Source organism: Lichenostomus cassidix, chromosome 18 (genome assembly GCF_008360975.1).
Source record: "Lichenostomus cassidix isolate B80296 chromosome 18, HeHo_3.0, whole genome shotgun sequence".
In the NCBI taxonomy this organism is placed as follows: Eukaryota; Metazoa; Chordata; class Aves; order Passeriformes; family Meliphagidae; genus Lichenostomus; species Lichenostomus cassidix.
Genome location: NC_139498.1, coordinates 6,590,017 through 6,604,049, shown reverse-complemented (window position 1 = coordinate 6,604,049; position 14,033 = coordinate 6,590,017). Strand labels below are relative to the sequence as shown.

The 14,033-nt window shown below is 45.3% G+C and overlaps 2 protein-coding genes across 7 annotated transcripts in view; one reads left to right on the top strand and one right to left on the bottom strand.

Annotated features, from left to right (window-relative positions):
• The window catches only part of RECQL5 (RecQ like helicase 5), a 37,510-nt gene that overhangs the window by 12,906 nt on the left and 10,571 nt on the right, over positions 1–14,033 (top strand). The gene's annotated exons all lie outside the window — the stretch shown is intronic.
• On the bottom strand, positions 2,198–12,531 carry SMIM5 (small integral membrane protein 5). Of its 4 annotated transcripts, none has more exons than XM_085077789.1 (4): positions 12,146–12,518; positions 5,637–5,777; positions 3,888–4,041; positions 2,198–2,498 (listed from the first exon to the last, which is right to left on the bottom strand). In XM_085077789.1, the coding sequence occupies exons 3-4, from the start codon at positions 4,012–4,014 to the stop codon at positions 2,380–2,382; spliced, it is 246 nt and encodes an 81-aa protein (XP_084933915.1). In that variant the 5' UTR covers positions 4,015–4,041; positions 5,637–5,777; positions 12,146–12,518; the 3' UTR covers positions 2,198–2,379. The 4 variants fall into 4 exon arrangements, with proteins under 4 accessions (XP_084933915.1, XP_084933917.1, XP_084933918.1 ...); XM_085077791.1 differs by lacking the exon at positions 12,146–12,518 and adding an exon at positions 8,991–9,099; XM_085077792.1 differs by lacking the exon at positions 5,637–5,777 and having other exon boundaries at positions 12,146–12,531.

Below are 14,033 nucleotides of genomic sequence, written 5' to 3'. Positions count from 1 at the left end.
GAGCCATTTCTCTTGTCCCTCTGCCTGCTATCTGTCAGTGGTTTAGCTTGTACCACCACAGGGAAACATGCATCTGTGGCTTTTCCTGTTGAGATAAGGTCTGGCAGCTTGTTCCTGGTGACAGCAACCTGTCAGCCCTTGGTGTGTGTCCAGCCTGCCAAGCTTCCCCCTGGCTTAGCACAGGCTGGCTCCGTGCTGCTGGAACAGCCCTCAATGGGATGCTGTTCATGGCTGGAGCTGGCACTGTCTAGCACAAGCCTGGAAAGAAAGTGAGCTCTGTTCTTCCCCAGCTCTCGTGACTTAATCTAGATAGAAAAACATCTGTTGAGTCTGTCTGCTGCAAAAGAGGTTCTGAGGCTTCTGATGTCACTTTGCCACTTGTTTGTGAGTGAAATGAGCAAAGACTTACCTGACAGGAGGTTGGTGTGATGATGCATCTCTGAATGTTTAAATTGATGCTGTGCTTGATTGTTTCTCCCTACCATGTTGGTTGGCAGTGAAAGCTTTGGGACAGCCTAATAAAAACCAGCACTTTGTTAGTCTCAGTGTAACTGTGCATGCAGTAGCTCATCCTAGTCCAGTCTGCTGTTGGCAGTTGTCAAGTTTGGGCTCAAATATTTATTTTCTAAGGAACACCCTCATTTTCTACTGGAAAGTATTTTCTTTTTATTAATTTAAAAGTAACACAGGTAGTTTGAGGAATTTTATTTTTATCATTCTTAGTCTATTCATTATGTCTCTGGCTGCAGATACATTCCAATATGCAGCAGTACAAAAATGCCAAACACCTAGATCTGGTTTATTGGCAAAAAATAAAGTGCATTAAATACATAAGAAGCTGATGTAATGTGCCTTTTACTAATGCACAATAGGTGCAGGTGCAGGCAACAGAGAAAACACATTTATTTACAGAGTTTTCTTTATTTTCTGTACCTTCTGAAGTGTAAAGAGTATTTTAAAGCCCACTGTTAAAACCTGATGATTCTATTCTCCTAAATGTTGGCTTTGGTACATACATGTGAAATCCCTTTGGCTCCTCTGCACTCAGCTGGGATACAGAGGCAGAAGATGACTTTTCCACATGCATGTAATTTTTTATACCTTCTCACAAAGATGGTTGGTCTCACATTTGGGGCTGAAACACCACTGGTTCAGAGTTCAGTGCAGAATTGTGGCCTTCTTGTGCTGTCCCAGTTGTGGAAGTCATGGCCTGTGCCACAGCCTTGTACGTCCATAAATCCCTTTCGGAAGTTCACCAGAGTGTAAACCAAACATGCACAGTGGCTGCAGCATGGAAAAGGGATTTATTTGCACTTGTTAACTCCAGCCCAACAGCCCATTCTTGGCTCTGCTCTGTCACGGTGCCTGCTGTCAGCTGCTGCACACATACCCTGCAGTGATGGTTCCCATCATGTGTCACTCCTCTGAGATGCCTCTGTGCATGCTCATAAACACAGCCCTGGCATCATGTCATATCCACTAAAATAAACTGCACACAGTGCAGGGAGTCAGGCACACAGATCCCTCAAGTCAGGACAGGGATTTGTTCATCTCCTGGAGCTCCCATGCTCTGCAAGAACCGTGCATCTGCAATAAGCAGAAGAGTAGACCCACGGGGGGTGGAGAGAGAGCATGTTGAGCAGAGAATGATCAAAATAAGCCATAGCCTTGGTGAGTTTTTCCCTTTTGCTTTCATCTTTCTGTTTACAAAGAATATTCCATGCGATCTGTTTTTCTCTTTGGCAATTTCCCATCATTGTATCTCCAATGAAATGACTCCAGGGGCAGTTGTTACCAGCTGTACTCAGAGCCTCAGCTGGCACATCTGGATCAGCAGGTCCACCATTTGTTGTTTTCAGCAGTTATCTCAGCTAAACGTGTCTCCTGCAGCAGGTTTGGCCTTGATCCATGATGATGTGAGCATCTGGACCTCCCAGTGGTGTCAGTGGGTTTTGCTAATGCCCAGCAGCATCCTTCTGCATTAGCCACTGGTGAGGAGAGCAGGCAATGCCTGGCCTGTGCCATGTGTGTGTCCTCTGCTTTGCTCTGTGGCTCCATGCCCCAGAATGGATCCTTGCTGGCCCAGCTGCAGGGCTGGCTTTGGGAAAGCTGTCTCTTTTCTCAGCAACGTGTGTCCATGCCCTCCCACCCCATCCCAGCCCAGAAGAGGGAGACAGTGATGGTAAAGGAGCTTTACCTTTCTGGTCACTGTAGTGGCTGTCACAGAGAGAAGGAGTTCCACGCTGTGATTTCTGGTCCTCTGAGTCATGTTAATTAATATTGTTATTGCCATTTTCAGTGAGCTAGTGTGGAAAGTCTGAATCATGATAGCACTGAATCATGATGTCCATGTCCTTGCTAGCAGGTTTTGTCACTTCATCAACGGGCAGCTGGGCGGACTTGGCTCTTCCTGTGTCTGGGGTCAGGGCGTCCATCACAGCCACAGCAGCTGTAGCAGCAGCAACTGCAGGCAATGATTGTGAGCACCAGCACAGTAGCTGGAAAGAGAAACAAAGGATATTGCTTCATAGCATAGGAGCAATTCCTGCAGAGTAACCCTGTTGTAATCTCTTCCAAGTTGTTTGGTGTGAGCAGCAAAATGAGCAAAACCTGGTTTCTTGAGTAGCTTTTTTGCCCTATATCACCACCTTCCTCCTCCTAAGTTCCTGCTGCTTTGTATTGGTTTGCCATTTAATCTGGACAATCATTACCAGGCATTTCAAGACGTTGAGACCTAAATACCAAACCACATGAGGGTTTCTTTACCCACCTAATGGGCTTTTGTTTGGGAGCTGACATGCAGTAGAGCTATGTGCCTGGAAAGGATGAAAATCCAACTCTCCTCAAAGCAACTTGAGGGAGTTTGGTTACTCAAACTGGCAGTTGTATTTATGAAGAGTGAGTGCAGCATACCCTCTAAGGATAGATACTCATAACTGGGTTGGCTTTACTCTTCTGTATTTAGCTTGAAAAGATAAGATATTTCAAACACAGTTTTGTTTCACAAAGCAGTGGGCTAACTTACTGTTCACTACTCTAGCCAGGATGGTTGGTGTTGGCAGGGATGTTTTTGTTTATCTGAAGTAGAAAAGGATGACATGTTTAATCCTGCAAAACATGTAAGAGTGTGAACATGCCTGTGTGTGTGCATGTGTTCATTTAAAGCCTGGACCTGGGCTGCCAGGTAACCTGACCTGTGGTGAACCAGCTGTAGGGATGAACCCAATAAAGCAGCAGGTGTGACTTTGTGAATTCCAGCCTGGGGAGGAGTGTCCAGCTGCATGCACACCCTTCCTTTTGGCCGGGAGCAAACCCTGTCTTTGAGGAGCAGGGCCTGTCTTCCTTCCTGCTTGTTTTCCCATTGTATAAACAAACTTCATCCCTCTTGTTCCAGCAGTTCTCTGTTATTCCTTCCATGCCATCCCCACACAGAGCAGCAGGAGGGATCTTGCCACTACCAGAGGAGAATAAAGAGGCTCATCTGAAGCATATTGGCTTCCACTGAGCCAAGCACAGGGATGACACTCAGAGTCTCTCTTAAGTGTCTTCTGTGGCAGGGAGATGCCCTAATAACATCTGTCCTAAACTATCTCCTATGCATCAAAACATCACAGCAGCTCTAGGTTGGTTAAAATATTACTGATTTAACTAATGTTTAAAGTGAGAGCTTTGGGGAAAGCTGTATTGTTGCCTGTCATGCCCAGCATCCATGTAGAGGTACATGTTGAGTGTTTAAAAATTACCTAGGAATTAACCTGTGCCTCAGAGCACAGCTTGGAAAAAGCCAGCCAACACCACCAACCCACCAACAATGACTATGGAACAAGCTGCTCCTGTAAAAGAGGAGAGAAATTCTGACACCCCTTGGCCTCCACCCACAAACTCACCAATAAACAGAAGAACCACAGAAAAGCAGGCAATCTCCACTGGCTCAGCCTTGGGCAGTTTCTGGAGCTTAAGGAGAAACTTCTCGCCAATGGCTTGGATTTCCTTCAGAAAGGTTGCAGAAGACATTCTGTTACAACCTCTCCAGGCTTTATTCTGTAGGAGAACCAAACAGAGAATAAACCTTTTCACTGACTAATGCTAGGGAGCTGCCAGCCTTCTTATACAGCTGGTGATCACAAGGAAAACAAGTTTATCTGGTCTCAGTCCTTGCTCCCAGTAGCTAAGGTGGAGGACTATTAATTGTCTACGTGTTCTGGCACTGTTTTAATTTCAAAATCCAGCTTCAAGGGTGTTTTTGTCAGCTGCACTGTTAAGCAAAGTCCAAACGGAGTTTCTTCTACAAGGACACTTAGTTCAGGAGGCACAGAGTCAGACTGGACAGTGCCTGCCCTTGGCTTTCACCCAATCAGAGTAATTTTTTTTTCCAGTTGTGCTAACTTGTCCTTCCAGAAACAAATGCAATTCTAACCCAACATGAATTCCGAATGCTGAACTCCACTGTACATAGTTTTCAGTTGTTTCTTCCAAAATAGACTCCCTTGAAGGCTTCTTGCACTTTGAGCTACAGAACTCCCCTTCAAAAACAAAGGCATTTACTTCAACACCTCAGTGCAATACCATTAATAATGTTTTATCAACCAGTTTTACTGAATGTGATACTAAAAGGTAAACTCTGCATTCACTGGGGACAGCTGGATGCTTTTCAAGGTCTTACAGCTGAATGCAAATTTATAAAGTAAGCTAAATTTAGGGTTTTTTTCTTTTAAGCCACAGAGCAAAATGTAAATTGAACAGTGGATTCCACCCATCACTGCTGATGATTAGCAAAGCAAAAGCTCCTAGATCTGTCAGGGAGATACCTCCCTTGTGGAGCTAATCCCTCCTGCACTACTCATTAATCTTGGACCTTCTTTATTTTCAGAATGATCATCAGGAGCTATTTTTACTGAAAATATTTTTTGTCTAGTCAAAGTTAAATGCCTCAGTTTTGCCACCAATTGGGCAAGATTTTGGGAGGCATTGCAACAAACTAGCTCGCATTAGACCTATGGATGTTCAAATTTTGCTTCAGTCAGGAATTGGAATTGGATATTGTTGAGAACTACCCATAGTTTCACCTAAGACAAGTGTTTGGACAGGTCAGCACTTGAATGGATTGTAAGTCTTATTTCAATATTGTATCAAAGTGTTCTGGTTTATGTGTGTTGTAAGAGTCAACACTGGGGTTTGGGACTTGAACATTGCAATTTAATATCCTGATCTTGGTGATAATACAAAGCCAAGTGACCTAGACAGCACTTCCAGAACAAACCAGCTAGTTCCTTATTGCACATCTGGCTTGGTTACTCAAACAAATGGATGCTTGGAGTTCAGTTTTTCTAAACACACTGAGGACAGAGAGACCTTGGCTGTTTCTTTGCATGCTGGGCTTAAATACTACAGTGCCAAGTTAAATTAGTTTTGTATGTTTATGCAATTCAAAAAGGGTTTTCTTTGTTCTTTTAAATCCAAGCTAAGGAATAAAAATCGGAACCAGCTGGTTTCTTAGAAATGGGGGTGGATGGAAAATCTCCATCTAGAGAGAGATCTCTGTGCAACTTAGCAAGGAGGCAGAGCTGTGGTCTTTTGACCTGAAAAGGTCACTGTTGAGACTAGGGTTAAATACTTCTTTCCAGATGATTGCATACCCCAAGTGAGCTGCTCCAGAAATGGCTGCTTTATCCTTAGTGCTGTGGGATTCTGTGTCAGCAGGTTTTCAATTTTGTTTCCATTCCAGGAGATGGTGGGGAAGGCAGAGGTGAAGTGATTTGTGTTTTCTGTTCTTGGCCCTGGAAGAAAAAAAATTTTAAAAAATAAAATTTTTGGCTCTAACCTTGTGAAAATGTTGGTTCCCTTTGGAGGTGTTTCTGCCTATCCAGGAGCTCTCCTCATAAGGAATTTGCTGTAAACTTCCATGCCATGCTTTGGGCTGCACCAGAAGCAACAGGTATAAGAGCCAGGCTTGTGAAGTTTGGTTAAACAGTGTAAAATTACTGATCAGGATTGTAGAACTCCATGTGGATTAGCAAAGTGCTTAGTCTAAAATGATAAAGTCTGTCTCTGTAATGGACATTCCTCTGCCTGTGGTACCTGATCTGGAGCTCAGTGAAGGAGTTTTTATTCTAAAACTTGCCAGGAATGTTGGTTGTTTACCTTGGTCTGAACTACATCAGGGACAAAGTTTGATGGTGGTGGTGCAGTGCCCAACCTACCCATGAGGAAGCAAATGTATTTCTGCTTGATGCACTTTCTGCTTTGGGATTTCTGCTGCTGCAGTGAGGCAAAAGGGGGAAGAATAAAATAATTCTTGAAGGAAAAAAGTAAAATTCCCCCAAGAAAGCCAGTTATATTCATGGATTTCTCTATGTTCCATTCGACTTGTGATGCAAAGTCTTTGTTCAGGACTAGTTTTGATGTGACCTTTTCCCAGCTGATTTCAATAGAACCAAGATTTTACCCTTGAGATTAGCACAGGGGTAAGGATAGTGCTGTGTGACTTAAACCAGTTGTCTTATGCATCTGCCTCATGTACAACACAAAGGTGATGACATTAATTACAGTAACAGAGTGGAGCTGTGAGAGCTGTAATTCCTTTTGGTTTATTATATTGTGTTCAAAGAAATTTCAATCACCAACAGTAGTACAGGCCAGGTGGTGCAGGATATTCAGCTGAAGCAGTGACTGTGATGATTATTATTAAAACAGGCAGTTCTTGAGAGAATTGAAACTCAAGATTGTAGATCTTAACTGACAGTTCACTTTCTAGGACTGGAGTGCTGTTTGAGAGCTTGGAAGAGCCACCCAAGTTAGTACCTCAGAGATTCTCAGGGGTTTGGAGCAAACAAAATTGTCTGCCAGTGTTTTTCTTGAGAATTTCTCCTTGCTTATCACTGTTCCTCCTCAAAACATCACCCACTGAGGATGGGAACCCTCCAGAGCAGAGGGGAGATGGCTGTAGAGCAGCAAAGCTGATGGAACTCACCCATGTTATGGGAAAAATCCTGAATGACCACAGTGCAATGTGGTCTTCATAACACATTGTCAGACTGATGCCAGGAAATTCTGCTCCACAGCTGTAGTTAGAGCTCACATGAAGTGAAAACCAGATGAGGAGAGACAAGATAAGAAACTCACGTAGAAAAGAAAGTGAACACAATATCTTGTGACAGGCAGTTTGTGACATCCCGCTGGGATGGGGTGGCAGCCTGAAATTCATGGTTTTTACTTAAGAAATAACTCATCTAATTAGCACTGCCAGTGAGACTAGATCATCAAACCTTTCTGTCCTCCTCTATGTTACAAGGGCCAGCAGGGGAAGGGAGTAAAACAAATCACTGAATTTGGGTTTATTTGGTTTTCATGAAAAAAAAGGCCCATTCTGCCATGTGCCATGAGTTGTTAGCCTTGGTTGAAAGGACAGAGCATAGAAATGATACAGGAGAATGGCAAACAGCTGCAAGGATTACATGACCCTGTAAAACCAAAGTGCATGTCCTGTGTTCAGGATTTACAGAGATTTGGATTCCCAGGAAGCACTAATGTAGATTCATCTTGCTGTGCCCACTGAAGAAAGCTGTGAAAATTGCCATAATAGCACTGAAATTATCTTTCAGAGTTGTTTTAATGGACTCATGCCATACTGAAGCACTCAAAGAAGTTGGCTGCTCAGCCCTTTGGAGAATAAAGCCATTAAAAAGCCTCAATCTAGACATTCAAGAGGAAAGCCTCCATCAAGATCCCTTTTTACTGTGAACTGGCTGCATGTCGAGGCTTCTTTTTCTAAGAAAAAGAGCTTTGGGATGACCATGTACAGTAGGGTCTGACATCCCTCTGTCTGCCTTAAGCTACTCAGGCTGCTGTGAGCCTTTTGGAATTGCTGTACATTGAGTTTTTTGGTCTGTCCTGATCTGTGTGGACACAGCTGCATCCAAAGGTGAACTGTAGAGAGTGGGTGAGCTGAAAATTGACTGCTGAGAATGAGACACTTGTTTACTCATAACCCTGGGGGTATTTGAGCAGCCTTTTTTAGTGCAAAAGGCATGAATTTAAGTTTGTGGTTTAGCCCCAGGACTGGAAATTAGTAAATACAGGCAGTCTTCCTGGCCTGCCCATGATGCTCCCTGGTTGTGTAACTTCAGATAAGTCATCACATCCCACTGTTGGGTCACTTCATCTCTGCAAGACAGCGGAACATGGAACCACATCAGAGCTTTGTTTGTTAATTGTTGTGTGTCCAAGTTTCCAACGTACTTAGGAATCTTTAGATAGAAAGGCAACAAGTCCCTGGTTTTGCTGCAGTTACAAACAGAACTGGCCATTGCTTTGCTCACTGCCTGTTGCACTTTGTTCACTGAGCCCATTTGGGATGGATGTAGATGAAAGTGTGGTTTCCACTTGCTTGCTCCTAACCCAGCCATGTTCCACAGGGTTATATTGCTCTTGCCATGATCCTGATCCATTGGTTTTGCTGTGCTTGCATGGGTTTGTTGCTCTAGTAACTTTAAAATGGAGATAAAGCTTTGGAGGGAGGAATTTTTTGGGGAACAAGAAGCTGCCAATGCCTCTAGTCCTAATGCAGCAAGTCCCAGTGAAGTGAGTTGGCTCTCCTCCACTGCCCATTGCAAGTGCTCCAGAGACCTTACAGAGTAGAACCTCCCTGACGTGCCCATCAAGCAGAATGCCAGGGCCACATTCTCATTGCATCCTTGTCTTTCTCTCTTAGACTGTGGCTCTGAAGAAGCAAATGTTGTGTTGTTCTTACTCAGGCGTGTCCAATAAGTTGGTTGAAATAGGACCTGTACAGGATGGGAAGCCTGTATGGATTGTGGGGGCTTATTTGGTAGGAAATCCTAGAAGGCAAACCCAACCTCATGGAAGGAGGGTGCTGAGCAGCTGAAGGGGAGGGGATGCTTTCTATTCTGATCTAAAACTCTAAAATAAGCTCTGACTGTTCTTGGCCACTTTCTAAAGAACGTGAGGGTTTGCCCAGTTTCAAAACGTACCAGCTTTGTTCTTGGTTCCTGAAGTGTTCTTCTGATTTTATATGGATAAGGTCTGCAGTGCTTCCTGTTCTCAAACAATGCTGGGTTGCTAGGTGTGCCTACAGTTCGGATGCATTTTGACCCAACGTGTCATAATTCCTGCATGATTGTTTATTGTTCTAAGCTTTTAGTGTACTGCTGAGATGAAAAGAGCCATAGAAATGCACTTGTATTATCAGTGCATGCTTTTCCCTCATCATTGTTAATGCAATGTTTGCTGCCATGACTGTAGTTGACCAGCCATGTGAATCTTAACTGTAGCTCAGACAAGCCCATTTTTCCTAAAACAGGAGTGAATGAAGCCAGAGAGACCTATAATTCGTTCCCAGGCAGATGAAAATAGTTTGCAGTATCGAGAGAATTCAGCCCTTTAACAGCACACACCCAAACTGGTAAATTGTAGCTCAGTGCCATGGGAGAAAAGCTTGGACTTTGTCAGTTGGTTTGGAACAGGAGGCCACACATTCCTGCAGATTATAAAGCTGCTGCCCTGCCTGGGTCACCCTTTGGCTGGAATAACCTGTCATCTGCACCACCCACTATTTGGAGATGGGTTTTGAGGCAGCACTGTAAATGTGTCTTCTCTTCCCTACAACCTAATATTAGATTAATATAAAAAGGCACTGAATTTCCAGTTTCAGTAGCAGAGGTACCCACTGGGGCACTGAGCTGGGAGTATTTACACTTCTACAGATCATCCTGGTTTTCTCCAGTCCATCCCACAAACACGTCCACAAAACCCCACGAGATAATTCCTCACTACTAGGAATTTTTAAGTGGGGAAACCAAAACACTGAGCCATCCAATGAAAGGAAAAGGGCAATTTTAAAAATAAACCTGTAGCTCTTCTACAAGAGAACTTTTTTTAGTGTTGGTGATGCTTGAATCTAGCCTGAAAGTCTATTCTAATATTAGCCAAATATCCATTTCCCAGGAAGCTGACTGAGAGGTAGCTGTGTGCCTGTGGAGGACTTGTAGTGACTTCACAAACATAGTGGGATCTGTCAGTAGTTAGTGTTTGAGGTCCAGCATCTGCAGCCCCTGAGAGTGCTGGAACCTCCTCCACCTTTTAACAGCCACCTCTGTGCCCTCTCCTTGACTGATCCCAGATCTCATAAATTACATGCATTTTGAGTTTTTTGAAATATGCTGGTCTGGTCCTAGCAGAGGTTGTAGGAACACAAACCCAAAGGCTGCAGCAGCTGCTGCCTCAGGAGAAGCTGTTTGGACCCTGAGCAGCTGTGGCTGTGTGGGGTGGCAGTGAGAGCCTGTATGGAGAGTGGGGTGGGTGCTGCTCTCCTCACCCAGCTCTCTGCCAGCCCCTCACAGTCCCTGCTGTCCTGCAGGTGACTCTGGCCCACTGCAGGCTCTGTGGTCAGGGCTTGTCTTACAGAGAGGATCCACTCTACCAAACTCGGATTATTTTGAACCTCCACTCCCACAAGCACTGTCGGTTGCAGTCAGGCTGAGGCCCGAGCACTGTGACAGCTGTAACACAAGCCATGTCCTGCTGCTTTTATCCAGACATGTGTTTCACATTGCTGCTCCTCTCCCCCCCACACATTAACAGCACGGCTGCGGCTGGACAAGCCCCCAGCCAAACCCATTAAGATTTTCTTTTGGCCAGGAAAACTTGGCATGTTTCTCTACCTCCTTCCCTCCCCTACCCTTCTCTCCTCACTCCTCCCTTCTTTTTTTTTTTTTTTTTTTGTTGTTTTCCTAAACTTTGTTTTTTCACATGCTTTATTTTAAAAAACATCTTTACTGCAACAGCCAACCTACAGAGACTCTCCATTAGCAGGGTGGAAACTTCCCTCCATCGCCTTGAGCCTTAGGGCCAGGCTGGAGGCATGTGGGTCTTAACTACTACATCTCCTCACTCAGGCAGTTCCAATTCCATGTTTGTACAACACCTAGGTCAGAAAGACCTGCCCTCCATTCCTCTTAATGGAAATGGAGAGAAGTGGAAATACCTGATCCTTAACATTCCTCCCTACAGGCATGTGTAGGATTGGGAAGACCTTTTTCTGGGAAAATTGGCTTTCTGCTTCTGTTTGTAAACAGCTGACTGCCCATGCACCTCCTGGAAGAGGCTGAGGGGTCCCAGCTCAGTGCTGGGAGCTGCAACAGCTTCCCAACAGAGAAATCAGCTTCAGATGGCAGAAAACAGGGATTTATATGGCCAGTTTCCATTAGCAGCCCCTCTCCCCCTACCCAACAGTGAAATGGAGATGGGAGCACAGGCTATGGGACAGCTCTGTAAAACCAACGCTTAGACTCAATGACCTGAAATGTCTATTCCAGCCTAAATGATTCTATGTTGTATAATTTCATGTATTTAAGGGATCCTTTTCCTCTCCCTTCAAACTTGACGGTCTGGTTACTGTAAAGCACAGGCTGTGTGTGTGCGTGAACGTGCCTCTCCAAGCAGTGGGTTTTCGTGCTGCTTTGAATGCTAAACCAGCATCTGTGCCTGATACACTAGCTCAATTCTTTCTTTTTTTAATGTTCTCATTAGAAACCGTGTAAAATCTTCCCGTTTATTTCTATTGGGCACAGATGCTTAACTTGCACAGCGTGCTAGTTCCCCGACCGGGGTTTGTTTTCTAAGCTCTCTGCTTCGGGATTTGGGGGATAAAACTTGGCTGGAGCAGGGAGGAGCTCCGGGCAAAGCTGCGGCTGGCACCCGGCGGGTTTCACACGGCTGCCTGGGCTGGCAGCTCCTCGCTAAAGGCACGCACACGCTCGGACCCAGCTGCCCTGTCCGCACCGCCTGTTTCTATATCGGGTCACCAGCTTATCGGCGAAGGACAGACATTGTGCAGGAGCACAGAAACACGAGCAGCCGGCCTTTGTCAGCCGCACAGGAGTTGCCGAGTCCCGCTCGCACTCCTTTTGTTCCAGGGCGGCTGCGGCGCAGCTCGCCGCAATCTCATTAAAAGCTTTTCTCCTGCCACCTTCTCTCCTCGGTGTCCCTGGCAAGCCAAGTGAGCCTGCCGAGCTGTGCTCCGCGGCTGACCGAGCAGGGGGAGCTCCCCGGGCTCCAGCCCCTCGCTAAGCAGCGGAGAGTGCCGCTTGACCGAACACAGCGATACGAGCTGTGTGCTCAGCCTTACCCGACCGCGAGCTCTCCTTCTCCTCCTCTTGTTTTTCTTTCCCTCTTCTTCAACTTTCACGTCATCTCTCCCCTCATCCTGGCTTGCGGCTCGCTGCTCGCTCGGCTCCTCTCTCTGCTCCGCTGCTGACAGCCAGCTGTTGTCTCTGCCTTTTTTTTTTTTTTTTTTTTTTTTTTTGTTGCTGGTTGTCGTGGAGATGCGAAGTTTCGTGTTACATGTGTGCCAAAGAGGGAGGGAGAGGAGTCACCGCAGGCTGAGCAAGAGCCGCTGCCAGCTCCCCGGGGCGCCCAAGGGCCGGCACTTGTTGCTGCCTTCCTCCGTGCATCTCCTCCGAGAGAGGAGTTTCTGCTTTACCTTTTAACGACGCCTTTTTCTGCAGTGAAACTCGAACCGATTCCCTGCCTGCGATAGTTTGGGGCAACGTTAAAGCGAGTAACTTTATGCAGCCCAGTTTCCTTCCGAGTCCCGGGGGAAGGAGCTTTTCTCCTGTGTTCATTGAAGGGGCAGAGCAAGAGCTCTCAAGGACAGAGCAGCACTGTAAGAGAGACCTGCCACGGGCAGGGCAGCAGGGACAATGCTGGGGTGCTGAATTTCATGCTGCGGTGGTGAATTTGCTCCGTACCCTTGGCCAAGTCATTTACTCTCTCGATGCTCAGCTCTTCTGTTCTTGTGTTCTGGGGACAGCTGACTGTCACTGTCTTGTCCCAGAAGGTGAAGCTCAGGTGATGCTGAAAGGATACAGTCCTTCAGAGAGGTGCAAAATTAGAAGTTCTCATCAACCTCATGACTTGCTCTGCTCTTTGATAAAGCTCATTAAGTGCCTTTCGCTCGATGACTGCATAACTAATTTGCCCTCATATGATTTTTATATTTTTTTAACACCTTCAGTTCTTCACATTATTCCAAGACTTAATGAGTTGTTTATTTCAGGGAGCATTTCTGATGAGACTATGTACCCTTTGGGTCATACAAAGGAATGCTTTTTTCTTCTGTTTTTTTGGGAGAGGCAGAGCTTCTTTTGGGATGTGTGACTTTGCTTCTTCTCTGACTGTCCAGCTGCTTCTCCTAATTGCAGGAATACGACTCCTGTTTTACATGGTGCACAAAAACAAGAACTACCAGAGCAATACAGGTGCAGGCATCTGTGTGGTCAATTTAGCACTTCCTGGAATGTATTGCCACAGACAAAAAATGTGTTAATAAACCTGATTGTTTGCTCTTCATCCCATTCCATAATATCACATCAGGGGAGGATGTCTGAAATGACATAATGATTTTGTTTAGACATTTTAAAGACCAATGGTCGTGTCATACATACTCTTTTTGAAGGGTGGGGGTAGACAAATGATACAGTTGCATATGTAAATGATGGAATGATTTTAGGACATGTAAAATAATACAAACTACCATTAGTTTATGTAAATCATCTCCATCTCGTGGACATTAGTCAGGTGTTGGTGTGACTGGGGAAGCTTTCCCCTCACATGGTAATGCATAACCAACTATGTTTCAGGACCTCTTGTGTTAAGCATTCATCCACTGATTAACCCAAGCATCCCTGTTGGTAACTGTTTTTTGTCTTTTGACCTTAATTATAGGATTGCAGTTTTAGTTTTGCAACTGAATTTCCGTTATGGCCCAACTCCTGAGCACCGTTGACTAAAGTGGGGCTGTGGCCCCAGTCTGGGTAATTCTTCAGGAAGAAAAAGGCAGTTACAGGAGGATGGGTGGAAAGGGCTTGGCTTTACAAGCCTGATGGGTTAGAAACTAGAACTCTAAATTCCAGTGAGCTCACAGCTGATCTCTGCTTCCACCAAAGCCCTCCCCTGGGACATCTAAAGGACAGAGGTGTGTGTGAATGTCCCTCCCCAGCATAAGCCTGGTGAGC